This window comes from Chroicocephalus ridibundus, chromosome 15, assembly GCF_963924245.1.
Source record: "Chroicocephalus ridibundus chromosome 15, bChrRid1.1, whole genome shotgun sequence".
In the NCBI taxonomy this organism is placed as follows: domain Eukaryota; kingdom Metazoa; phylum Chordata; class Aves; order Charadriiformes; family Laridae; genus Chroicocephalus; species Chroicocephalus ridibundus.
In genome coordinates, this window is record NC_086298.1 from 6966588 (window position 1) to 6992049 (window position 25462).

General features: G+C 55.1%; 2 protein-coding genes across 3 annotated transcripts in view; one reads left to right on the forward strand and one right to left on the reverse strand.

Annotated features, from left to right (window-relative positions):
• Positions 1–6030, forward strand: part of PRRX2 (paired related homeobox 2) — a 25453-nt gene extending 19423 nt beyond the window's left edge. Inside the window, exons 2-4 of the mRNA XM_063353095.1 lie at positions 2386–2570; positions 2745–2923; positions 3486–6030. Of these exons, the coding sequence (XP_063209165.1) occupies positions 2386–2570; positions 2745–2923; positions 3486–3621 (500 nt within the window). The 3' untranslated portion in view covers positions 3622–6030. The remainder of the gene's footprint in view (positions 1–2385; positions 2571–2744; positions 2924–3485) is intronic.
• Positions 6031–10324: 4294 nt separating this feature from the next.
• Positions 10325–22567, reverse strand: PTGES (prostaglandin E synthase). Of its 2 annotated transcripts, none has more exons than XM_063353363.1 (4): positions 22448–22567; positions 19404–19586; positions 17684–17766; positions 10325–14094 (listed from the first exon to the last, which is right to left on the reverse strand). In XM_063353363.1, the coding sequence occupies exons 2-4, from the start codon at positions 19509–19511 to the stop codon at positions 13845–13847; spliced, it is 441 nt and encodes a 146-aa protein (XP_063209433.1). In that variant the 5' UTR covers positions 19512–19586; positions 22448–22567; the 3' UTR covers positions 10325–13844. The 2 variants fall into 2 exon arrangements, with proteins under 2 accessions (XP_063209433.1, XP_063209435.1); XM_063353365.1 differs by lacking the exon at positions 22448–22567 and adding an exon at positions 19974–20013.
• Positions 22568–25462: the final 2895 nt, after the last annotated feature.

Sequence of the window (25462 nt, forward strand, 5' to 3'; positions counted from 1 at the left end):
CTGTTACATCCTGTAGCTCCTTCCCAGCCTGATGGTTCCCATTTCGGTCCCAGGCTCCTGGAAAACTCAGGGACAACCGTGGCTGGACTTCATGTATTTTAATCCAGTGGCTCGTTAGCTCGCTGAAGGAAAACAGGACCAAAAAAGGAGTTTAACTAAAAGGGGCAACTGGAAAGCGGAGACTGGCAGAACATTTGAAGCTGCAGGAACAAGGGCTGGAGGGAATCTGGAGAATTTTATTTGTGAGCCTTTAAACACAAACGGCGGTGAAGGGCAGCCTGCGGTTTCCTGGCCAGGGAAAGGGCCTCAAACCCACATGTATTTCAGGCACGGCACCAACCATCATCTCTGTACCCAACTAAGAAGGCCATGTCCCAGATAACAAGAGCACAGGCTGTTTCCAGTCCAAGGATTGTCAACCAAGGTCCAAATGCACCTAGAACACAATAAAAGACCCAGAGAAATGCCAGTGGCTGCAGCAAGGCCCTGGGAGGTGGACAGAGTACCTTTTCCTCTCCTTCCCATCCGGGGATGTTCCCCTCTCCCCACCATCCAGCAATTTGGCCTGGTCATGGTCAAAATGATGCAGCATCCCTGCATGTGTCTGGGAGATGGGGAACGGGGATGGTGGTGGTGCCCAGGTCCCACCTCCACATCCCTGCACCTCCTCCCAGCCCAACGCCTCATCCCTTAATGGGTCAGGGTGTTGGAGGCACCCAGTGCTCCCAGGCCCTGGCACTGGTCCTCGTTATAGCAAAGTGCCAGAGAAGCCATCTGCTCTTTTCAGGAGGTCACTGCCAGCAATGGAAATAAGCGTAACCCTTCCTTCTTTGCCGCATCACCTTGGTTTGGCTCACATCGGGCACCAGGACACTCTTGGTCGCATCAGTCAGCAGCAGGATTTTTAGAGAAGGGTGCAAGAAAACTCTGCAATAGCTCTAAGTTTGGACCCTACTTTGAGAAGAAGTGACTAGTCCCAGGACAACCTGCCAGCAGATATTGGGGTGTCTCTGGTCCTCATGGCTCATCTCAGGATGGGACAGCCTTTGAAAGTGGTGTACTCGGTACAAAGGGACCTTAGGGACTTGATGGAAAACTTGTTGGTGGAGGTTTCATGGCTTGAATTATTCAGAATTAAGGTCCAAGAATGTTTTTCTGGCCTTAAAGATCTTGGAACACATAGTTTCCTCCTGCTCAACAGCTTGGTGGTGACTTGAAGCAGGGGAGTTAATATCCCTTCCAGTAGATTTTGTTACTTGTTCAAGTATTATCTGAAAATGCTGCACGTCTATTTAATAAGTATCAAGATAGCTTATTAGCAAGTATTTATTTCTTGAGCATATTCAGGGAGTGGTAATTCCTGCCATCATGGCCTCTACAATGATATAGAGCAGAAAACCCCAATATAACCCTGCTATGAATCAGAATGTCATAAAACTATTAACATTTCAAATAATTCCAAAATACTTTCCCACCAGTAGGTACAGATTGGATCCAGATGCTTTATTAACAGAAAGAATAATTAACCAGTACCTCCATACGGAAGAACGACAGCAAGACGTGTTCCCCATGAAGCCTTTTCAGGCAGCTCGCTGGGTATCCTGGAAAAAGACTTCATAAACTTGCCTAAACCTGATGATATTAGTGACAAAGAGGAGATTAATCTCAGCCTGGCTGAGAGCCCAAGATCAATACTGAGAAACCAAACTACACCCTCAGCTTCATGTTTCCATGAGCCAGCAAAGCCAGAAATAAACACTGCAGAGGCTGAGCTCTGCGAGACGCAGTGGTGTTCGTTCCTAGCTCTGAAGACCAGGGTTGGATGAGCAGATGCTTGGCTGCAGTCCTGTGTCACCTTGGGGACATGCCACAGCCGGGGCTTCAGGGGGTGCTGGAGGTGGGAGCTGAGACCCACCTCTCTGAGATATTCTGGTGCTGAATTTCCATCGCCAACCATGCAAATTTGACCTAAACCTGTAGCAAGAGCCAAGCCCAAGACAACCTGTGGATGTGTCCCCACTGGGGGGAAGCTGTGAGATGCAGTCACAGCAGTTTGGCTCAAGTGCTGCCCCAGAATCCACTGAGACTGGTATTCAAAATCAGGTCCGGGTGGTTTTAGCCAGACATAAAACTACCACAGGTCTTTGCAAGTGTTGGGTTTAACCTTAAGCTCCAGCAGGTCCTGAAATAGGTTTTGAGTCTCATGGAGACTATAGGGTTGTACGTGTGCTGCTCCCCACAGTGTCCCAGGTGCCTGCAGGGAGCATGGCTGGTATGGAGCAGGGCACTGCAGACCCCCAGGAGGGCTCAAGCCTGGCCAGGTGCCCGTGTGGGATCTCTCACGTGTCTGGCTCTCATGTGGCCTCTTCTGTGCTTTCCCCACAGGCGAGAGCCTGAGCCCAAGCCGTGGGGCAGCCAAGAGGAAGAAGAAGCAGAGGAGAAACCGCACCACCTTCAACAGCAGCCAGCTGCAGGCCCTGGAAAGGGTCTTCGAGAGGACGCACTACCCCGATGCCTTTGTGCGGGAGGAGCTGGCAAGAAGGGTCAACCTCAGCGAGGCAAGAGTCCAGGTGAGCAAAGGTTTGTGTGGGGGAAAACAACACCCTCTGCCTTGTCTCCAGGCGGGAGCAGGGACTGTCCCCTCTCTCGTTTCATCCTGCATATGACCACGATCAGTAGGACGGATGCTTGGGACATCCCTGCTTGCACCAGGTCCCCGCTGACCACCTTGCCTCCCCATGCAGGTCTGGTTTCAGAACCGGAGGGCCAAGTTTCGCCGTAACGAGAGGGCAATGCTGGCCAACAGATCAGCATCGCTCCTCAAATCCTACAGCCAAGAAGCAGCCATTGAGCAGCCCATGGCTCCACGGCCCACCGCACTGACCCCGGAGTATCTCTCCTGGACCAGCACCTCCCCGTACAGGTAGGTGCAGGCTCTGGAGGAGCTGGGGAGGTGGCCATGGGACAGGCTGCCTAGGGACCACCCCACTGCCATGGGAGTGCAGCCCTCTGCTGCTGCTGAGGACACAGAGAGTTTTATGGGCCTGAAAGGAGCTTGTTCAGCTTTGCTTTGGGAACCTGTTTCAGCCCCGTCTGAGCATCCCCTGGCCACTGCTGAGCAGGCTTCCCTGCCTCCATGCATTTCAGGGCCAGAGCGTGGGCCCTGGTCCTCGCAAGGGATTCGCTTGCCCTTGTGCTGACCCTTCCCACATCTTGGCAAGGGAGGTGGCATGGGTCCCTTCTGGTTCCCAGCTCTCTGCATCCAGCCATCTCGTCCAACAGCTCAAGGCAGGGCCTCCTGGTGCATAGTTTGAAGAGTTCCCACATGCATCCAGCCACATAAAAATGCTGAAGCCTTGACTGCTCTTGTGGGAGATGTCTAAGAGGGAACGGCCAGTCTGACCTGGGAAGCCGGCAGGACTGCGCGGGGCATGGGGACTCCTCCATGAGCCATGCCTCATTCCTCCCTTGCTCCCTCCCAGCAGCACTGTGCCCTCCTACAGCTCCAGCGGGACCGCGACGCCCACCCAAGGGGTGAACATGGCCAACAGCATCGCCAGCCTGCGCCTCAAAGCCAAAGAGTTCAGCCTCCATCAGAACCAGGTGCCGACCGTGAACTGACCAGGGCAAAGCCCACCCCGTGGCCTCATCCAGGATACAGCGTGGAGCTCCTGTGCTGGTCCAGGACAAATCCGCTGCCTGCTCAACCTATGTGCCACTCATCCAATGTCTCAGCACCTCTCCTCTCCTCTTCCCTTTTGAAGGTAGAGTCAGTCCCAGGCCGAAGTGGCACATAATTATAGCCACATATGGAGCAAACTTGGTTAGAAACTTGCTTTTCCGCACACCCTTATAATAAAGGCTATATATACACACACATACCCCCCACGCGCTCTTCGAGGACAAACAGACTTGCCAAGGGAACAAGAATTTGCTTCCAAACATGGAAGGAACTTGGACTATTGGATTTGACCAATTTGGGTATCTCACCCAGAGAGCCAAAGAGTTATTGGGTCTTCTCCTCCCGCAGGGACAACATGCGGCGGTGGGAGGATCACGAGCCCCCCTTTTCCCCGGGCTGTGACTCGCAGTGCTCAACCATATGTGCCGAAATGGACCCAAGCGTTCGCCCCTCTGTGCATCCCCAGCCGCAGTGCTTGGGAGAGACTTTGGGAAGCCGACGGCTCGTCCCTGCCCCAGCCAGCCCCCTGCACCGCGCTGCCTGCATTTAGGAGCTGCCTATGTCAATGGCATCAGGCTTTGTCTCTTCCCAGAGGGGCAAGGAGTGCTGGAGCATCTCTACGGACTCGCTCGGAGCCTGTGAGGTCTCCCATGAGCTGGGGGGAGCATCTCCGGTCCCCAAACAGGCACCGCTGCCCTGCCTCGGTGGGTTTTGCCAGCAATTCTGCAGAGCCCCAGGTCATTGAACCGTCCCAGGGAAAGAGAAAATTGGAAAAAGCTGTTGGGTTTCAGCTGAGTAGGCGGCTCCCAGCGCTTCATGCCAACGGCAAAGCAGGCTTCGCCTTCCGGAGGCACAGCCTCCCCGTCGGCAGCTCCGCAGATGTGTGCGGGGGTTTGGGCCTGGCGACTCCATGGGGGTGGGCTTTTTTTGGTTTTGCAGAAAGGAAATGGCTTCCCCCTCGTCCCATCCTGCCGTGCAGCCTAATGAGGTTGCAAGGTGGGACATGCCGGGGGACGGACACAGGGTGGGCAAACTTGCCCCAGGCTAATGCCACCCCGGTCCTTTGCCCGTGGGACTGAGCTGCAGAGAGACGCACCCACCACCTTCTCCTGCCAATACTGCAGCAATGGGGCATGAGCCGAAGTGATGGAGGTTTTACCCTGTGGAAAAAGCCCTCTAGAAGCCAGGCCACCCTTTCCTCAGCCACTGCAAAGAGCCATCAGCCAAGCACATGGATGCCACCAGCTCAGATGGGTGGCCTGGACGGAGAAGGCACCAGCCCTACCTGCCTAGAAGGGCTCAGCCCCGCTGAGGACTGTAGCAGTAGGTCTGAGGGTGAACACAGCAATTGCTAAGGTGCTTCCTCCAGGTAAGCAACCTCCAGCATGCGACACCAAGGCTGAAAATGTCCCCAGCACTCCCAGGAGCATCCTCTCCCTTTCCTACTGGGGCTGTCACTGCAGCCACACGTGGTACCCAGTGCTTGTGACACCAGGACCTTCAGCTTCATCCCTGGCAGCACCTGCCCAGGGGAACTCACCCAGCACCGGAGACCTGATGGGAGAACCGGGAGAGGAGCACGTGTCCTCTGGCTGGGGGTGAACCAGCCACTCCAGCCCCAGCTTTCCCTGCTCCACCCAATGCAGCCCCTAAGTTGGGAACAGCCACCTCCTCCTCCTCAAGCATGGTGGGCAGGGAGGGGGCACAGCCTGACCGACACTGCCCACCTCATCCAGGGAGCAAACTCACCCTAAGCACCCACCCTGTGCCCCCCACCCCTTTTTCCAGGGCTGGCATCCCCCCGACACACACACACATTTGCCGTACCAGAATGGGAGCACACAGCTCCCCAGACCGCAGCGAGACACCACGCAGAGACCTGACAAAAGCCAAGACGTGCCAGGCCAGGGGGAAGAGGGATCCACTGCAGATCGAATCATCCGCCATGAGAATTGGCACTTGGGGCAGGAGGATGGGGCTGGGGGGGGTCTATTCCCATGGAAAGCACAGGGCTCTTTTTTCAGTTATACAAGACGAAACCACAGGGATATAAATGTCGCTGCCTCTTTGAGAGCATTAATGAAAATAAACCCATTTAATAGTTTGCAGATGCCGTTTCTGTAAACCTAAAAAAAGCAGGGAATAAATATTTCTTCACTAAATATCTATATGTATATATATATTTGAAAACATTCGCTCCTCATCTTAGGGCCCCTCCTTCGCCGTGCTCTTGGCAGCTTATCGCGGCTTGTCAGTCAATGCTGAATCCTCACCGAGACGAGATACAAATTGCACCCGCGGAGGGGTAGCAGGACAGAGGGATTATTGTAATCTAAGCTCCCTCTCGCCCTTTCTATTTGTACATTTCAATTACTTGTAACAAGATCCACAGTGGATTTTTTTTTTTTTCCCCCCCTCTTCTGCATGTCTGTGTTTTGGAAATTTTTGTAAGGTTTTTGTAAAAACAACTCTTGTGAAATAATGGAGGAATAAATATTTTACTGAGTAGAGACGTGTCCGTGCACGTGACAGGGACGTGGCCCTTTCCTCGCCAGCTACTGCAGTTTCCACCTGCCTTGGAGAAGCAGCACGGGCAGGGGAACAACCACCATGGGCAAGGGGACAACAGTCAGGATCCAGCCACCTTCACCTTGTGTGGTGGTGGCACCTCATGGCTTCTCTCCAAGACCTGGATTTCATCCCAGGCTCCCAAACAGCAAGTGGTCCACATGCCCTGGGAGAGGGGCAGGAGCAAGCGGGGGAGTGTGTCGAGGCCTCATGGAGCTGGGATGGGCTCCCACAGTAGGGCTACTGGGCTTCGAGACCCTTGAGCTGATGCCCAGAAATGGTGGAAACTCAAGGGGCACAGAAAACAGCCTAACGAAAGCCCCTGCATAACAGCTAATTGTAGGGCCTTGCCAGATCCCTCTTATTCCATTCTAGGATCGTGAGTGTGGGCTATTGAGGAAGGGAAGAGGGCTTGGTTTGCTTTTCCCCTCCAAAATCCCACTGGGAGTTGCAGAGCTTATAGGGTCTGCCCCGGGTGGCTCACAAATTCCCCACAAAGCAGCAGGTCACCTTAACACCAGCCCCAGTTCACACCCACGGCCTTGGGAGCAGCACCCACATTTGCCCCCAGCAGCAAGGGAACGGGCTGAGGGGAGGCAGCCAGGAGCAGGCAGCAGGGCCCCTCGCCGCCAGGTGATCAGGTCAAATCCGGCATTGTAAATGGGGGTGGAAACCTGTCAGCACTAATTGATGCTCCACAGACGCCAGGGACGAGCATCTGTTACAGACATCCCGTCCTCCTGGGACAAGCGCTCATCAGTGGTCCCAACAGAGACCACCAGTATCCCACAGCCCTGGGAGCTGGAAATGGGCAACGTGGAGGTCTGATCTACTCGGAGAATTGGAGGCACTGGAGAAATAAGGAGATTGTCTCCTACACCATCACTGCAGGCGCATCCAGGCACTCAGACAGAGCTTCACTCTCTGAAGCACACAGACTCAGAAAGGGCTGGGTAGCACAAGCCCTGGCAGCCCACATCGGCACCAAATCCAGCTCTTCCAGGCTCCATCCTGTGCGCCAAGGCAGGCATTAACCCGGTGAGCTGCAGGCTGAGCATCGACAGGGGCCACAGGCAAAGAGCCAGGCTGAGGGGGTGAGAAGATGCGGGACCTGAGGGGCAGCCCAGCCTGGCAGAGCCTCACAGTCGAGTGGATTTGCTAGGAGCAGGGATCGGTATGGGATGCCACGAGCAGGATGGCTCCCGGGGAAAGCTCCCAACCAGCCCACAGCAGGGGAGCACACACCCAGGGACCAGAGCAGCACGCGGCTCCCTGGGGGTTTTCTGCTCCAGGTCTACAGAAATTGAGCTAAGAGGCAGAAGGAGAAGGGTCAGATTCTGCACAGACAACTAGCTAAAAGATAAGAAATAAAAGCGTAGAAATAAACTATCAGCTCTTAGATTGCCGAGTGTTTTCTCCACAATGCAGCCGTGGAGCTCCTTGTGTCACCCCGGGGGCAGTGGGCAACTCCAGGGACAGACACAGAGATCTTATCTCAGCGCCTGGAGCCGTGCTGGTGCCCAGAATCACAACTGGCCACTGGGATTCGGGGCATCCCACACACAATTTCCAGATCTGATCTGTGGGACGTGCAGCCCACAGAGCCATACTGACCTACTCCAGCAGCTACAGTCCCACACACCAACAGCTCAACCATCCCCATCGTACTGCTCCACTACTGCTTTGCAACCGCTTATTTATTCATTAAGTGACTTGTAGACCATTAGGGTCGGTTGTCCAACCTCCTTCCTAGCCCCAGGCAGAGAATACACCCAAGCAGCATCCTCATGTCCTCAGCATGTGGCCAATGCAGAGCATCCCTTTGGAGGGCATCCAGCCCCGAGTCAAAAGACCCTTGGAAGTGAAGAGCTTGCAGATCCCAGGGCAGATTCTTCCAGTGACTCATTACTGTTAGCTGCTGGAAATATGTCACTTATTTCCTGCCTGAACTGTCCCAGCTTCAGTTCAGCTCCCACTAGAGCAGAAGGTCTCAACCCATGGTCTGACGGGGTCTGTGGGGTCTGCAAACCAGGAGACAGACGAGCATGGGGAGCTGCAGCTCACCTGGCGGGGTCTGCACTCCACGGCGGGGATGTGCTGGGGTTACCAGTGAAGAGGAGCTGCCAATGAAGAGGAGCTCAAAGGCATCGGGATACCTCTCCTCCTCTTCCAGCACGAAGGGGATTTTTCCTTCTGGGAAGCAGTCCGTTACCAGAACTAATTTCTGCAGGAGAGCTGATCTCCCTCCACACACCACAGCTTCAGGTTGGGGGGGGATGTTGTAAGAACGTTATTTGCAAATTTATTTCCTTTCTCAAAGCAGTTGGTTTTCAACCAGCTGACTCCCAAAGGGCAAGTCTCAGCTGATGAGAGGACCTCACTGCGCCCCCCCGCCCTTTCCTTGTTTCTGACCCCACAGCCCAACGCTTGCGCGTGGCTTTCCGACTGATGAAAAGTTGAAGTTTGCCCCTGCAATATTTTAATGAGAACAATTTTGTATTGTCATCAGCATCGGCTGCCACGGCAGCGAGACAAAACAGAGCTCACATTTTCCAGCTCGCAGGGATGCCAGCCTGGTTATCCCCATCCAGAATGAATTACTCAGACATCTAGCGGTTACAGCATCCTCCTCTCCTGCTACCCTTGCGCTGAGCCCTTCTCCCTCTGGTGGCAACGGGAAGGGCCGGAGACCTTCCGAGTCCTGCTGACACCACCCACCATCTACAGAAACACAAGCACATGTGACAGCAACATGTCACCCCCCGCAGTTGAGCCCCTCCTGTCCTGGGGGACGCGACAGTCACCCCAAATTCTGTGCTCCATTCGGAAGGAGCATCTCCTCCCTGCAGCTGATATTTTACTCACTGATCCTTCTTTCCAAACCCCAAAAGGACTCAACCTAAGGCAGCGGTGAAGCTTTCGAGAAGCTGGATGGGAGATGTCCGCTGGGGGTGTAATGCTCTGCAACAACTTGGGAAGGAGGGTGGAAGCAAAGGTTCCCTTTGCAGTGGGTGTTACAAAGCCAAGGAAGAGTTATTGCATGCAGATGCTCAGCGGGGCCGGGAGCGCAACAGAGCATCACGTCTGCCCGCTCCGGAGAGGTTACGGGCGCAGGGACAGACATGAGCCGCCTCCTCAACCCGCTCCCCAAGGAATGGCACCCAGCGTCCCTCCATCCCTCCCTCCCCGCCCCAAACACCTCAAGTGGCCCCCCCGCTCCCACCCCCACCCCGGGGCCTGCCGACAGCTCCTCGGGCAGCCGGGCTGGGGGCCCCGTGGGCGCAGGGAGGCGGGTCCCCCCCGCAGCCACACGAGGGTGCTGCAGCCCCGCGCAGCGCAGCCCGGCCCGGCCGGGGGTGCGGAACGGACCCCGACCCCCGCATCGTGGTGCGGTGCTCCACAGACCTCCCCACACCGGGCCAGGGACTCCCCCCCCCCGCCCCCGTCCGGCTCCCTCGTCCCTGGCCGGAGCTGGAACCTGCATGTCACCCATGTCGCAAACTGGGGACATCTCGCAGCTCAGCCCCGGAGCTGGGGAGGAAAAAAAAAATCCAGTAGATGAAGTTTTCCCTGTGCCAACTTCACCCCCATAAATGCCAGAGAGGAGCTGGGAAACACCGTTACCTTTTCCAGGGGACTAATCTCTGGGATGTCCGTACCCCTAGAGCTGGCTCTTTTCGCTCTCCCTGCGAGTCAGAGGAATCCCAGCTCCTCCAGAGGAACGAGGGGGGTTGTGTGGCAAAACCCCACAGCATGAGATGGAAGAGCCCCACGTCTGCTAGAGGAAAGGGGAGACTTTGGGAGGGCAGCGAAGGCTGAGTGACCTGTGTCACGGGAGAGATGCCCAAGGGGGGAATCTTTATCCCAGACCCCACCGGGGGAAGGTCTGGATCAACAGGAGAGATCTGGGAAGCGGCGCAGGCAGGTAAGGAGGGGGTAAGCGGGATCCTGCGGCTGAACTGGCTGGAAGTACACGGTAGGGAAAGTGGTTTGTGCTGGGTCTCCACCTGCTTTTCCCCCACCTCCAGACACCTTGGGCTCAGCAGGGTGGAGGGAAGACATGTACTGGCAGTGTGAGTCATATTCAAATATTTAAGCACCAAACTTCACAGTTCTGCAGTCCCAGGTGGATTTCACAGTGTTACCGTTTCAGGTTTGAGCCGGGTATGAAAACCACATTGTTGGCACATAAAACACACGCACCAAAACCCACGGACTGATAGATGCAACCGCCATCCCCGCTCTCCTGGAGCTGGGAGAGACCCTGGGCTCGTCTTCCCCCGGCACTGAGGCTGGAGCGGGAATCTGAGAGCTCCAGGCTTTAGGATATTGTTTGGGAAAAGGCTGGGGATACTTCAGCTCATCACTTGCCCCGCACGCAGTGAACATCGCCCTATGCCATGGGGAGAGCCGGTGGCTCCAAGTGCCTCGGTCCTGGGAGAGCCCTGCCGGGATGGGGCTGGCCAGGCAGCCGGGAGCCGGGCTCTCTCCTGCCTCCCACAAACCTTCGCAGCATTCCAAAATAATGCTTGGGCCCCTCTGAAGTTCGCCTTGTGGGCTTTTTCTGTTTGTTTTTTTGGAGCCAGGAGAGTTCACGTTCCCAAGCTTTTCCCTGCAGCCAGTACAGCGGGGTTTGTTGTTCTTTTTGAAATAAAAAAAGAAGAAAGCAGAGCTCTGCATGTAACCTCGGCTTCCCTGAGCAGGGCATCAGCCCCAGGCACCAAACAGGCAGTTTAGTGGAAGGGAACTGGCAGCTCTGGGGGCTAGGGGGGGTTCTGCGCCCCCAGTTCTTCCTTTCCATGTAAAAACCTCAATCCCAACTACATCTCTAACCATGGCAACGTGTACTGGAGAGAGTCCATTTTATAAAGCCGCTGCCTTTCTTCTTTGAAAGCAAAAAGCATGAGGGAAAGAAAAAACTACCAAGTGGAGCCATTTTGTCCATCCCAACCAGCTGACGCAGACACCAGTGGGACGGCGCTTCCTAAACACCAACAGTGTAAGAAAATAGGGGGAAACCAGGGAAATGAGGCTTTTGCTTCCCAGCAAGGTGCCAGCTAAAGGAGGCGGCTGCTGAGCTTGAAAAATACAGGCAGCTCCTTTGCACCTCGTAAGCACAGAAACAAGAGCAACCACGTCTTACCTGAGCTTCTCCAGCCCTCCAGGATTTAAGCACCGGCTTGGATCCGCAGGGAGTGAAGAAAGCTTGCAGGGACAAAGCACCTCATTCTGCTAGCCTGCTCTGGGGGAGCTGGGATGGAGGAGGGTTGGGGAACACCAAGCTTTGTGCTCCTGCTGTTCTGGGAAGGAAAACCGAGCATAGGTACTTTGCAAGCCTTTTTGCAAGCTTTTTCAAGCTCTGCTGAATTTAAAGGATCAGCACAAATAATGCACACCTGGAAAAGAGCTTCCTCTGCAGGGCAGGTGGGCCCCGAGGAAAGGGATGTGTCTTTTGAAGTCCCAGGGCTCGCCGGGCTGCACAGTGAGGTTTAGCAAAGCGCTTTGCAGCTGGGGAGCCATCCTGCTGGGGCTGGACCCAGCTGCTACCCAGCTGCATCTGCTGCTCCCGAAGGAAGGATGTATCAGAGCACAATGATTTGTTTTTATTGGGAATATTTGCTTCCTGCCACCAGGATGCATGTGCAGCAGCAGCGAAACATACAGGGGTTGGGGACCTTGTGCAGCATGTGAGGCAGAAAAGGCTCGTTAAGAGGGGTGTGCGTTAGTGGCCAGCCGTGGAGGCTGTGTAAATGAGAAGTGGCCGAGAGCAAACTGCTGAACCTGCAGTTCCTGCTCACCTTCCGCAGGCGGTGGGTCCCGTGTCCCCCTGCGGGAGAGCTGCGCCCTCTGCTCCCAACCTCACCAAAGAGCTTACCCTAAGGCCACGTCTACGCTGGGGTCAGGCGTTACTTGTTCAGAAACTGCTACCCGAGCTGGGCAAGGGCTCGGAGCATCAGTCTGAGCCGGTGTTTCACCTCGTGCCTTGTGCACGCAGGCACTCAGCAGGGTCTCAGTAAGAGCATCCCCAAGGACAGTGGGGTTAAGGGAACAGCTTTAGTGCTTAGGACAGGTGGAAAGGGAATTTATTTTCTGCTCGTTTCCCCCTGTGATCTTAGCAAAACTGCGCTGCTCTCAGAGGAGGCAGGAGGCACTTAACAGCAGAGGCTTCCCCCTGCCGTGCTTTCCAAAGTGGGGCTCCTCCACGTGCCACTGTGGCCTGGACCAGCCCTGGGCGCTCCAGGAGAGCTGCAGGGCAGAGGAGCTCAGGAGGGTTTGTCATCCTGCGATACCCCGGTCCCAGCCTCTCCTCTCCACCACAAGGGCTTTCAGGCGACACGGCAGAGCAGAGGTATTCTCCTCCCGCCAGGCAGTTCAAAGCCGCCCTTCTCATTTCCAGAGCTTTCTGCAAACACCAGCTAATCCAGACTGCGCACGGCTTGGCAGCAGCGGACAGCAGGAAACAGCTGAAAGAAAACACCCCCCAAGCGATCACGGCACATTCCCCAAATAGCAACGGGCTGTTCTGCGGCCAGAGAAAGGCTACAAACAGAGGGGGAAAAATTCAGTCCGCTGCCCTGGGAGCGTTTTCAGGCATCAGCGGCATGTGAACGCAGATACCACCCTTGGGAGAAAGCTCTGTCTGCAAACTGCAAACCTCCTGTTTTGTGTGAGCGTCTCAGTCTTTCCACAAATCCCAGAACTTTGTGTGAAGGTCCGGCTCTCTACGGGGTAAGCGATTCCTGCTGGCTGCTGCAGGCGCGTCCCTCCTGCATCTCACTGAGATGGAAAAGCCACAGCCGCTGCTGGCCTGGAGCTCCTGAACACTGGACACGGGGTGTCCTGGCTGGCACAGGCTGGCTCCTGCCGGCAGCCAGGCTCCCCAGCAGGGAGCTGCGTCCCGTGGCATGAGACGTGGCAGTGCTGGGAGCACTGAACGCTTCGGTGCCTTCATAACGTCACCTCAGAGATTTCGACTTCCATGTCACGCTGCCTGGCAGGCACCTGCCTCTGTCCTCCTCGCGGGAGAGGGAACCTAAGGGACGCCCCTCCTCCAGAGACCCACGCGGCTGGGCAGGAGGAGGGCGGCTGTTTTATAACCCCCCTCTGCCCCCACCCACGGCTGCTGACCACGAGACTTCATGGGACCCTCATGATTTTCCCTTCCTGATTTATGGGGTATTTGTGACCAAGGGGAAAGGGCAAATCTCCCCCTTCCCAGTTCCGAATGCAGTTGGGCCAGAAAAGCTTCTTTCCTTCAATGAACCCCATCCTCGAGCAGCAGTCCGGGTGCTTTCCCCCTCCCACCCTTAGCGGGGACGAGGAAAACCTGCCTCCGCATCCCCTTCCCACTCCATGGGGAGATGTGCCCCTTCTCTCTGGCGACTTCCCTGCCCAATTTCAATAGCGCGGGGTCTTTATCAAGGCTGCACTGAGCATCCTTGGGGCACAAGTGGCCTCCCTGGCAACATACCATGTGCATACACACACCCACACGCGCGTGCACACCCACACTCGCACACACACCACCCAGTCCAGCTGGGGAAACCAGCAGAGCACAGGACGAAGGGGTTTGGATGGTCGGTCTCGTTGGGTGCTACCAGTACGGGGTGGTGGCCAGGAGGATCTGCAGAGCCATGGAGAAGCAGGGCAGCTGCGCCACACTGTAGGCCACGGAGCGCGTGGGCGCCTTCAGCCGCAGGAGGTAGGCGATGGTGTGGATGATGCGCCCCACGCAGAAGATGAAGAAGTGGATCCTGGCCACTGCGGGACTGGGATTCAGCAGGGAGTAGATGGCTCCGAGGAAGAGGAAGGGAAAGATGTTCTCCATGTCATTGCGGTGGGCTCTGAAAAGGGAGATAAGGTTGCTACTTCCCACCAGGCTTCCCTGCTGTCTCCCATCCCTTCCAGACAGAGTGCCCATCCCTGGGTGCTGCTGGCCCTCTCCTCTGTTGGATGGGGCAGACGCAGCCCCCAAGAGGGTCAGATCCTCCCTACACACACAGGCAGCAGAATTCCACACCTGGTGTCTCTCCCTTGGGATGCTGCGCTCCTGAAGTTTGCCCTCCATGGCCAGGACGCCTTTGCTGCAACGGATGACAGCTCGAGGGTTAGAGCTTTTAAATAAACAGAGCAAAACAAAGACCCCGCGAAGCTAAGAAAAGCTCAAAGCTGGTGTGGCGCCAGCACGGCACGGCCCCAGATGTGGCCACGTTACACAATAACAAGGCGGTTTCCAGACCGCGTTTTTTCCAGAGGAGAAACTCCCAGGATGGGAGGGTTTATGGCTTCGCCCCTCTCCACGAGTGCATCCAAAGGGGACCAGGGAGGAGCGCCCCGAGCACCTCCTGCACCTCCACGCTGTGCCAGCAGCGCCTGCTTAATTGCAGCACAGTCAGGCTGGAGGGACCGCTGTGGCCATGCGATGACACGTTGGCACTGATGGGGCCAAACCCTGGGCTCCATCTGAACATGCGCCTGCCTGGGTGTCACAGCATCACCTGCCACCACCCGCGCCGCTACCAAAACAGGAGTGGGTCCACATAAGCCGTGTCCCTCACGGAATCACAGAATTTTTCAGAGTTGGAAGGGACCTCTAGAGATGATCTAGTCCAACTCCCCTGTAAAGCAGGACTGCCCAGAGCACGTCACTCAGGGCTGCATCCAGGCGGGTCTTGAAAGTCTACAGTGAAGGGACCCCACACCCTCCCTGGGCAGCCCGTTCCAGGGCTCTGTCACCCTCACCATAAAGAAGTTTTTTCTCATATTTGTTCGGAACTTCCTATGTTCCAGCTTGCACCTGTTACCCCTCATCCTGTTACTGGTCCCCCAGGGACCACTCTTCAAAGGAGGGAAACTGGTTCCCAAAGCAGCAGGGTGTCCTCGCCTTCCCACCACCTCCGCCTCTCCTTCTTTTGTTCCCTTGCGATGAAAGAGCTTCTTTCTGCTCCACAGAGCCCCATCCCCGTGCTTCCATGGGGGACTGTCAGGTTGTGCCCTGCTCAGTGGGGACGGGTCTGTGCTGGAGAGTGACCCAGGCATGAGGCTCAGTTGCCTTTTCCCCATATGTCTGGAAATTTAAGAGGCAGAGATGAATCCTTTGGAAGAGCTGCCCTTGCTTCCCCATTCCTGTGTCCCGGGACATTTGAATGTTCACAAAGCCAAGAGAAAATTTTAAGCAATTTCTTCCATGAAACAAAGGCCAAGATGCCTATGCTGCTCTTCTGAGCAAGCTGAGAAGTGGCTGGGAAGTTTTAGGATGCTCAGTCACAGCTCATTAGTGCAGATACAGGCTGGGACAGACCTGGCTGAAAACTGACTTTGGAAAAGGAAGGGGGCTGTGTTTTAAGCCCCCTCTCCTGCCCCTGGGGTCAGGTCTATGGAGCAGGAGGTGTCCCCGTATGCACCTTGGTAACAGCCCCACCACACCCACCGATTTCCACAGGCCAAGGTTTTCCAAAAGCTTATCCATCAGAAATTTTCAATACAAAGTGCCCAGGTGTTTTGGAGGGTGACTGCTCCCAGCACAGGCTATCGTACCCCAAAAAGAGCTACCCCGAGGGCTTTCAGCACCCCATTATCCCCATAAATGCAAGGGGCTTTCTCCTACCTGCTCTTTCCACCTTCATGGGAAGCAGTCCCTGGCTTAAAGGCCACGTCCCCAAGCAAGGCAGGGGTGATGAACCTGGTAAGGAGCCTGCTGGAAACCCTTTCAGCTGCTCTCTGGGTGTGATTTTGGGACAGCACGGAGGAATTGGCCAACAAAAGTCACTAAAACGAGTCCTGCTGTTGTAGCAGCGATGCCAGGAGGACTCGGTGAGGATGAGCCGACCGGAACCCGGATGTGGAGGAGACATATTCCCTGCCAAACCCGTGAGCAAGGCAGGGAGCTGCAGGAAGCCTTCTGCTCCTCCTGGCCAGACGGACCCTGGGCAGAGCCAGCCCCTTCCCAGACACGAGGAAGGGCTGCTGTCTGCCTGCTCACAGCTCCTTCCCTTCCCAGCCCAGGGCCCCCTTTGCCTTCCCAAGCCAGCATCGCCTCTGCAGGTACCGCCACAAACCCCCCCGCAGCCCAGCCAGGACAGCGGTGACAAACACGGTTTGCTTTGGCGTCAGCCATGCGGGGAGAGGGCAGCTGCCAGGCACCCACCGCCTCGCCCCACGGCAGCCCCATCCAAACGAGCCCCCGAGGACTCAGAGGTCCAGCAGGGTTGGAAAGACAAATGGAAGAACGTGGAGGAGAAAGTAAAGAAAAGGCAAATTGTTGTTCCAGAGCTGAGACGCAGCCGGGGGCCTCTCTAAGGGGTGAGGGGGGAAACCTCCCTCCCGGCTGCCGCTTGCTCGCCCTGCTCTGCTCCTGCCCTGCACAGACCCCGGTGGCCCAGCCGTGGCCCTGCTCCCCTCGCGATAACGCCTGTGAAGAAAACCCGACATCTCCCTTGTTCAGGGGAAACACCTTGGGTTTGTCTTCCCCAGGGCTGTGAACAGATCAGCAAGGACCGACCCTGAGTGCTTTAACTGCACAAGTCAGATCCCAGACTGCCCCAGATCTTTGCAGCAGCTCTGTTTATTTATTTTTATGGAAGTTTGTCTTTCTGACTAATCAAAAGAGGATTACCATTATTATTACTACTATTATTTTCTTTTTCCTAGCAAGGGAACAGCTTGTTTCCCTTCCTCCTCCCTCTGGAAGCCCAGGGATTAGGTGGCACTGGATGTTTTTTAAAGCAAATCTTGCACGCAGTGAGAGGTGAGCGGCGCAGTCCTCCCCCCGCCAAGCAGAGCTGGCGGCCAAGGGCTCAGTGACAGCAGGGAATGGCTCCAGCTCCTTTCCTGCACGTCACCACTGATCCAGCCCAACACTCGGGGCACCTCCTGCTGGGTAAGGGGAACAGCAAACCAAGCCCGGGGCTGAATCACCCCGTGTTTTACCTGCGAGGAACTGTGAGCCCCACAGAAGAGGGGGATGATTCAGCGTTTGCCCAATTAGAGAAGTAGAAGTTACTGCAATCATACCCAGACTCTTCCCAAATCCCCAAAAAGAGCAGCCGCAGACAGGACTGGAACCAGTCACACAGCTCCCTGTCCAAGCTGTGCAGGGATCTGGAGGGGTTCAGGGTCCTGTCGGAGCAAGGCACAAGGAGCTTTTGGATGTGGGTACAGGACAAGACCTTGGGGGCTTGCGGGACTCCGAGCATCTAGGAATGAGTTTGTGTCAGAGTCGGCGCCCGGATCCTTGCTCCAGCACACACCACACTCCCTTTAAAGATTAAACTGCTCTAGTGTGCAGGGTCCCACAGCTGAGCTCCAGGCATTCAACCCATCTAGGTAATTACTTAATTAATGAGCCCTTTAGCTTCCCACTGCTTCTTTGCCAGCAGCTGCCAGGGATCGCCCTGTGGCGTGGGGGGAATGCCAGCACCGCTGCCTACTTGCCTGCGGCACCGCTCCACGTCGGGGTCCTCGCGGTGGTACTGCAGCCCCCCATTGCGCAGCGCGTCCTCCGGGTTCGCAAATGCCTGCAAGAGAGAGTCCGGATAATATATGTGCTCATAATGTTTTCAGGATCTTTACAGGTAGAATCTTTGCCCCTAATCTTTAAGGTCAGTAGGGATTTCTTCCTGCCCAAGGAGACCTTTCAGCCCCGGCTGCCCACCAGCCTTCTCAAACACAAGAGCTGCTGCACTCCCATGTGCACGGTCCTGGGGGTTAAACCCTGCACCTCCCGACGGGTTTTCCATGTCCTCTGAAAAAACCAACTCTGCCCGCCAAGCAGGTCCCAAACTGGGGGCTTCAAGGGAGCTCCGGCCTGATTCCAGTCCGCTTCTCCCCATGAAACCCATTGAAAGAAGACGTTGCCAACCTGCAAATGAGATGACTGGTGGCCCAGAGCTTGCAGACACTGACTGTGGCATCCAAAAGATAACTGAGACTGACAGATTAGGTCACCCTACGAAGAAAGAATATTCCCTGGCTGGCTTTTTAGCAGTGATACTGTGTGACTGAAACCTGCCCCAGAGGAATCAGATCCTATACTACATCTTGCCGAGATGTATGACTTTACAGGTTGCCCAGAGAGGTGGGAGATGCCCCATCCCTGGAAAAATTCAAGGTCAGGTTGGATGGAGCTCTCAGCAACCTGATCTAGTTGAAGATGTCCCTGCTCACTGCAGGGACCTAGATGACCTTTAAAGGTCCCTTCCAACCCAAACTATTCTATGATTCTATACTAATAAACTTAGAAATAAGAAATATTTTTTATGAGCTCACCACCTATGCTCAGAAGCTGCTCCTCAGGGACCTGGTTACATGCAACAGCTTCACTTCGCAGCCTGGAAGGGACCCTGGCACTTTCTTTAATCATGTTACAAGCCCAGACTGTCCCAGAGCTGGAGCATCATTCAGAAACACAAGAGGAAAAGCCAAATCATCAGTGATGATGATGCTACAGCACAGGGATATCTATCCATGCGTTCTATCCGAGAGCAGCAATCTCCCCCTCCTGCTGCACTGCTGTAGTCCAAAACTCCTCAAATACTTTAAAACAGATTTTACAGACAGCTGAGTTTTGCCACGAGTTCAGTTTGGGTTGCAGGCGATAAAACGTCTGGTTAACCCCTGGTCCTCCCTGTATTTCCCCCCGTGTCCAAGAACCATTTCCTCCAGCTATTGTTTTTATTCTCCATGACTTTCTGCTCTCCTGGAGCATTCACACAGGGATTCAGCCTGCGAAAGCGCAGAAGCTTTCTGCTACATTGCAAGAAAAAAACCCATAACAATAATTTGTTCTTAAACCCTTTTTTTTCCCCGCTTCTTTTCTTCCAGATATGGCAAATTAACTGTAAACACTCTCTTTCCAGAAGCGGCTCACCTGTGTGGCATTTTAGATCTGAAATTACTATTTAGATTAGGATTCAGAAATTATAAACATGAAGCTACAGATGGTAGAAACAAACAAAAAGAGCCAAAGAGAAGTGAGATATTTATCTGCCGCAGCTATGAAACATGTTTTGCTTTCAACTTAAGTCAAAGAAAACTCAGCTCGCTTCAGGAAAAATTTGTCGGCCTTTACAGGAATAAAAGAAGAAAGAAAAAACACAGAAACCCACGGAAAAAGCCAGAAAGGGAGAAAAAGGTACAGGAGAGTAGAACGTACCTTCTTTCTGAGTCTCACTTGTCCCGTAATGATGGCAACGACATACATTTTTAAAATCAGGATGGTGCTGTAGAATGTAAACGACATAAACACTGTGTTTTCCATCATTTTGGGGGAAGGTGCCGCTCGGTCGCCTGCAGCACTCACAGCCGGCGGAGATCTTGCTTGGGCTGCGAGAGGGCTCTGCGGGAGAGGGGGCAGGAACAGCCATGTTTAAAGATAACAGAAGTCAACACTGTTTCTTCAGCGAAAGCCCCCAGTCCCTGTAAACCCCTTCATGCCAGACGGGAGTAATTGATGCGGCAGAGCTGCTGGTGAGCGAACCCCAGCCAGGGACGCGGAGCAGGCTGCTTCTGCTCCTCACTCCTTGCCGCCACCAGCTCCGCAGGGATGTGATGCCCCAAGCTGGGATACAGCCCCCTCGACAGCAAGGCTCAGCCTGGCCACAGCTCAACCTCCTGCCTCCCTGAACCAGCCCACCACAGTCCCCCCATCCCACCTCCCCTCCTGTTTGTGCCCAGAGGGATGGAGCTGCTCAGAGCATCCCTCGCCCAGCCGGGCACTGCTCACCCAGGGACAGGAGCTGGTCAGCCCTGGGAAGGAGGAGTTCGGAAGAAGGTAGGCACCTACCTCAGCCGCATTCAGCCCTGTGCTCCTGCGCTCCCTCCGTCCCCGATCCCACAGCCCACCCCTCCGTGGCAGCGCTCCCAGTACTCCCCAGTCCCGCCCAGTGCCGGCTGAGCACTCCCGTGGCAGAGGCAGCCAGCCCTCCCCTACACAGCCACCTGCCGAGGGATGGGGCACAGGGGACAGAGCCGTCCCTTGCCCCAGCAGTGCCCATCACCCAGGGGCCTGGGCTGCCCCTTCGCCCCCCGGCTGGGAGGGGAGCTCCCTGCCTGACTGGCCTGGAAGCACAACCAGGCAAGTCGCCGACCGCGAAGCCCCAAATCTGCAAATAGAAATAAACGGCAGCCCGCCCAGCCCCAAAGACAGCTCGTCCTGGTTTTCTCCGAGAGGGTGAATAGCGAGTGTAATTTTGTCCTCGGTCTAGAAAGTGGCATTTGAATTTGGAGCTGGCTTTCCCCAGCCATCAAACACTGGGGAAGAAAGCTGGGATCTAAGCCTCTGCAGGCAGCTGGGCTGCTCTCCCAACGCAAACCTTTAACTCCTTCTTCCCCAGCCCTGGCCCCAGTGCTGGCAGCAGCAAAACCTCCAGTGAGCCGGCAGTGCGGAGCAGATTGGAACTCTCTGAGTTTATTAGTGTTGAAGGGACGGATTTGGGGGTTGGTTTCTTTACGTAGGGAAAAAAAAAACACAAAAAACCAAACCTCATTATTTCAGGCAAATGGAAACTGTTGGAGATTGCGTGGAAAATGAATTCTTTGAGGGTGCGAGTAGTTTTTTAATTAACTGACATGTTGGAATAAAAAAATAAATTGTTTCAAGCCACAAAAAAGCCTCAAAAAACAATGAACAGAGTACAATGGTTTGTCATTTACAAAACCATCTATCGAAGTGTTAGTGCCTCTAGGACTGGTTTTGGTCTTCAGGGCTTTTTTACTTTTTAACTGCCATTGAGCAAAACTAATCCTGTCCTTTCCAAGAGGGTCCAGAGTAACCCAAGAGGAGCATCGCACTCAGCCCCGGACCAGGCTCCAGTCCCATTGCCACAGACCCTGTTGCACAAGGACGGGTTTGTCCCCAGCAGTGGGACACTGGTGGCACCCCCTCCCCAGGGAGAATGGGCTATAAGAGCCTTTTTCCTGGGGTGTTGGTGTGAATTTAAGGCAGGCTCGTGCTCTGGGTACAGCAGCCCCGGTCCCAGGCGATACAGAAGTACCTTTGATGCGAGCATGAGTCAGGTTATACGGGCAGATCCAGAAGGCTGGCTCCTGCTCGGGGACCAAGCCAAGAAGGAAAAGTCACCTCTCCATCCAGACAGTGTCAACCCACCAGACCTGACCAGCGGCCGAGGGATGCCACAGACCAGCCCCAGCCTCTGCCCCTGCAGTTACACCATTTCTTGTATTCCCAGCAAACGGTCAGTGCAGAGTCACACCAGGGCAGCTTTCCTGCCAGGATCAGCACTGTGAAAGAGGTTTTGCTCCTGCCACACTCAGCTCAGACACAAGCTGCGTGCTCCGGCCATCCCAGCCAAAGGCTGAGCTCTCCCTGTGCCCGTCCAGAGCAGACGTCCGTCCTTCCACCCCAGAGTGCCCGCTCCAGACCCCTGCGCTGCTCCCAGAGCTGCTCTGGCAGAGCAGGGCTCAGAGCCCGAAAGACCCTTCAAACACACCATCCCCCTCCCAGCATGGAGATCTGCAAATTCTTTGTGTTTGCCTTTGAATCTCCCTCAGCGCGGCTGTTCTGCCCTGATGCCGCAAACCCAAAGATGCCGCACCGCTCACCGCGATGCACTGGCTTAGCCCCGTGACATCCGAGTGTGCGGAGTGCCTTCGAAAACCCCAAACACTAAGTTTCAAAGGAGAGGTACTTGCAGCTGGTCACCACCACCCTGGCGTCAGGGCGGCTGCAGAACAAGCCCCGTCACAGCCCGGCGTGGAGCTCCGCAGCCAGGCAGTGAATGCCTCCGACGGGCTGCTTCCCCCGGCATGGGAATGGGGACACCAGGGCACGCAACAGCCACACGGATTCAAACACTGCGGCAAGGGCTGGGGTGTTCACCCTGGACGCCAGCCCTGCACGGGCAACAAACTGAATCCAACCCCACTCACGTCCCCCTGGAGTTCAGCAGAGTATTATAAACACCATAACGCCGAGCATAAGCAGTTGATGGCAAAGCCAAATCCCAAACGTTGCTCCCTCCCATCTCCCCTCTCCACAGCTGATCGGCAGCAAACATGTAGAGAAGACCTTGGTGCCCCAAGACTGGGGTGATGCAAGGGCCAGAGCAGCCCTGCAGCGGAGGTGAGACTTTCTCCAGCAGCCCCTTCCCCGGCTCTCCCAGGAGCCTGGGGCAAGGGCAGGCAGCCAGACCCTTCACCAACACATCACGCCCTCCATGGAGCCGCTCCAGTTTTTACCAGCTGAGGATCCAGCCCGCAGGCTCTTCGGCAGCGAGACCTTTTCCCTTCGTGCACCTTCTCTTCCCCTCTGGAGGCAGTCAGCACACCTTACTGAGCAGCAGGAACACACACAAGCTTGGTACCACCTGCAGACAAGCCAGGACTTCTCCTGCTAGCCAGCCAGGCTTTCTCCTCCTCAGCATTATTCAAGCACTGGCAGGAAGCCCTGGACAATTTGCACCAGCAACTGGCACAAATTTAAATTGATTGGAATGATCAAGAAGCACAGTTTGTTTAGGCGTAAGCCCCTGGGGCAGACCCAGGCATGGGTGTTGTATGTGGTGGGCAGGCCCCATGGTGTATAAAAACCACGTGGGCAGAGAAAGTTGGTTTTTCCACATGTTTATGCATTTCAGACCCTTTCACCGTTACACCGAGCTGAACCCCAGTGGGGAGGGCCGGTGTCTGTCAGCACAGCACCTGCGTGGATGGGGATGAGGGGCAGAGGCTGCCTGTGAAGGCAGGTGTAATGCTCCTGGGATCCCGGCTCCCACTTGATTTCTCAAGTTTAGGGGTCTCATGCCATGAAGGACACATCCACAATTGGATTCCTGGCTTTCCTGACCCAAGGCAACACAGCTCCCAGGAATATGTTCAACCATCCCTTTAATCTGGGCGGAAGCAGGCTGTTAATATTAACAGTTTGATCCTCCTCCACGAAACACATCCTGCTAGGAAAGAGCCGTTGCTCAAACGAGACCAGGTCCTAAGGGCAGTATGTCTTTAAATCACAAGCTGTGCCTTAAAGCCTTTAGCACAAGAGGTCTCAACCCAGGACAGGACCTACCCAAAAGCAACACTGCTAGCAAAAACCAACACATTTTTCTCAAAAATGAATGATAAGAACCAGGGTCAGGCTTTGAAAGATTTAGTCGTCAGGTTAGGCTGACCCCAGGAGCTGTGGGGGAAAAGATGGAGGGTTTTGCTGGAGGAGGGACTGAACAGCAGCAGGCAGAAGGAATGAAAAATTCGTGGGAGATGCTTGAGAAAAGTACTTAAAAGATAGAAGCCTCTAATAACAATCCTGCTTTGGAAAGATTATGGAATAAAAATCACCCTCTGTTCCCACGTGGGTTGTTATTTATTTGATCAGCTGAATTACACTACAGTATTATAACTACATGTTTTTCCACTATTGCTACGCCGGGGAATTTCCTGGTGGCAGCTACATGAGAGTGTTGGTTGTGCAAGAAATCCTTGTCAGTGGAGCACAGGCACCTACGCCAGGGTGACACAGCCTGGGCTCCAACCCGATCTCAAAGGGCAGCAGTTGGCTTTGGGCAATTACAGCTCAAACTCCCCAAAGTTTTCCAAAACAGCAATTACATCCCACAGCTTGGCCGGCCAAAGCGCCCGAGGGGACCGCTGCAGCCTGCAGGAGACAGGCAGGCGGGTGGCACTTCTCCAGTGCGCTCCCACGTGCTGGGCGACGCTGCCGCGGGCGCCGGTGCCCTTCTTCCCTGCTATGTCTTCCTGCTTCTCCCAGCACAAAGCCTCGGAGCCTGCAGACATGCCCTGCCCCAATGATCACTTGCCCTTGGCTGCACCCAGCCCTGGGAAATCCGGCTGCCCAGGGGAGGCTGTGCTGCGCTGGCTCAAACACAGCCAGGTTTTCAAGTAAAGGCATGAGCAATTTAGCTGTTTATTAAAGAGAAAGGCGCTCCAGCTGCGTTCACTCCTCCGCCTGCATGAAAAGTCACACATCACCATGACGCACCTTCTCCCCAAGGTGAATGAAATCCCGTTGCTTCACCTGGAGCTCCTCGTTCCCCAGCTCCTGGGCTCCTCACTGCTCTTTGCAGTGTGCAGGGCAGCAGAAGATGCAGCAAAGTCACTCAGCAGCAAAACTGCCAGCGTTAGCGTCACCTGAAACAAATGGGATCCTTCAGTCTTTGGCAAACTCAGGCAGATTTTGTCTGTTTTGCATTTTAAAGTGACTGTACTGGCTGGAGCTATCTGAGAGGTCTCAAGCATGGGGAATGTGGGATCAGACTCTCCCGAATAGCCCTTCACACTCAGAAGACCAGATGCCTGCAGCAGGAGAAAGCCAGCAGGAGAGGCCTGGGGGAGGAGCAGGGTGTGGGGGCTGTGGGTCTCAGGCAAAGAGAAGCAGAGGGAGCTGCAGTTCCTCAGCCGGCGCCGGGACAGGGACCAGGCCCAGGGCCAAGTGAGAGACAGTGGCACATCCTCCTGCCTTCTCCATCCAGCTCCCCCCACTATCCCTTCCTGCCTGCTCCCGGGCTGCTGCCCTGCTCTCAGCAACTCTCTGGCCCCAAACCCACCCTGGCTGCACAGGAGTCACTATGTCCCCTGCTGCTGGGACAGCAAGGAAACACTAGAAGGCTGCGAGCATGCGGGAGGCAGATCATTTTTCTCTTATTCTGAGCCTCACATGGGTTCACGCCTGGGCTTTCTCTTAGAGGAAATAATTCCTTGGCTACACTGCTCTGTGCCTTCAGGGATGTAACCCTGCTGGGAGAGCGGCTGAGGGGCCTAGGGGAATTATTTCTCCTCTCCCCTGGTTTTTCCCTCTGACCCAGCTGGTTTAAAAGCTGGCTTTAGGCAAAGCTACACCTGCCACTGATGCTATGGGGTAGGTAGAAGATGAGTCAGGGCTTAGGGTGTACGGGAAGATGGCATCTCTCTCACTTAGCCACACCACAGCAACTTGTGATGCGTTTCTCTTCCCAAGAACCAGATCCCATCAGCTGTAAACAACAGGCAAAAAATCACTTATGTTACTGCCCAAAAAGAGGGAGTTTCCCCACCAGGCTTGGAGAGAAGAGAAACAAATCCTGCTGCCAAAAAATTCAGAATCGGGAAACATTTCCTAGACTTCAAGCATTTGCAAAACTACAAAGTAAATACAGATTCCCTGGTGGGATGCTCTTGAGCAAGAGCAAAGCTAAAGGATCCTGCGTGGTCCTGCCTCCACATGCTGTGTTATGGAGAAATGGGAATCAGGGCCCATTT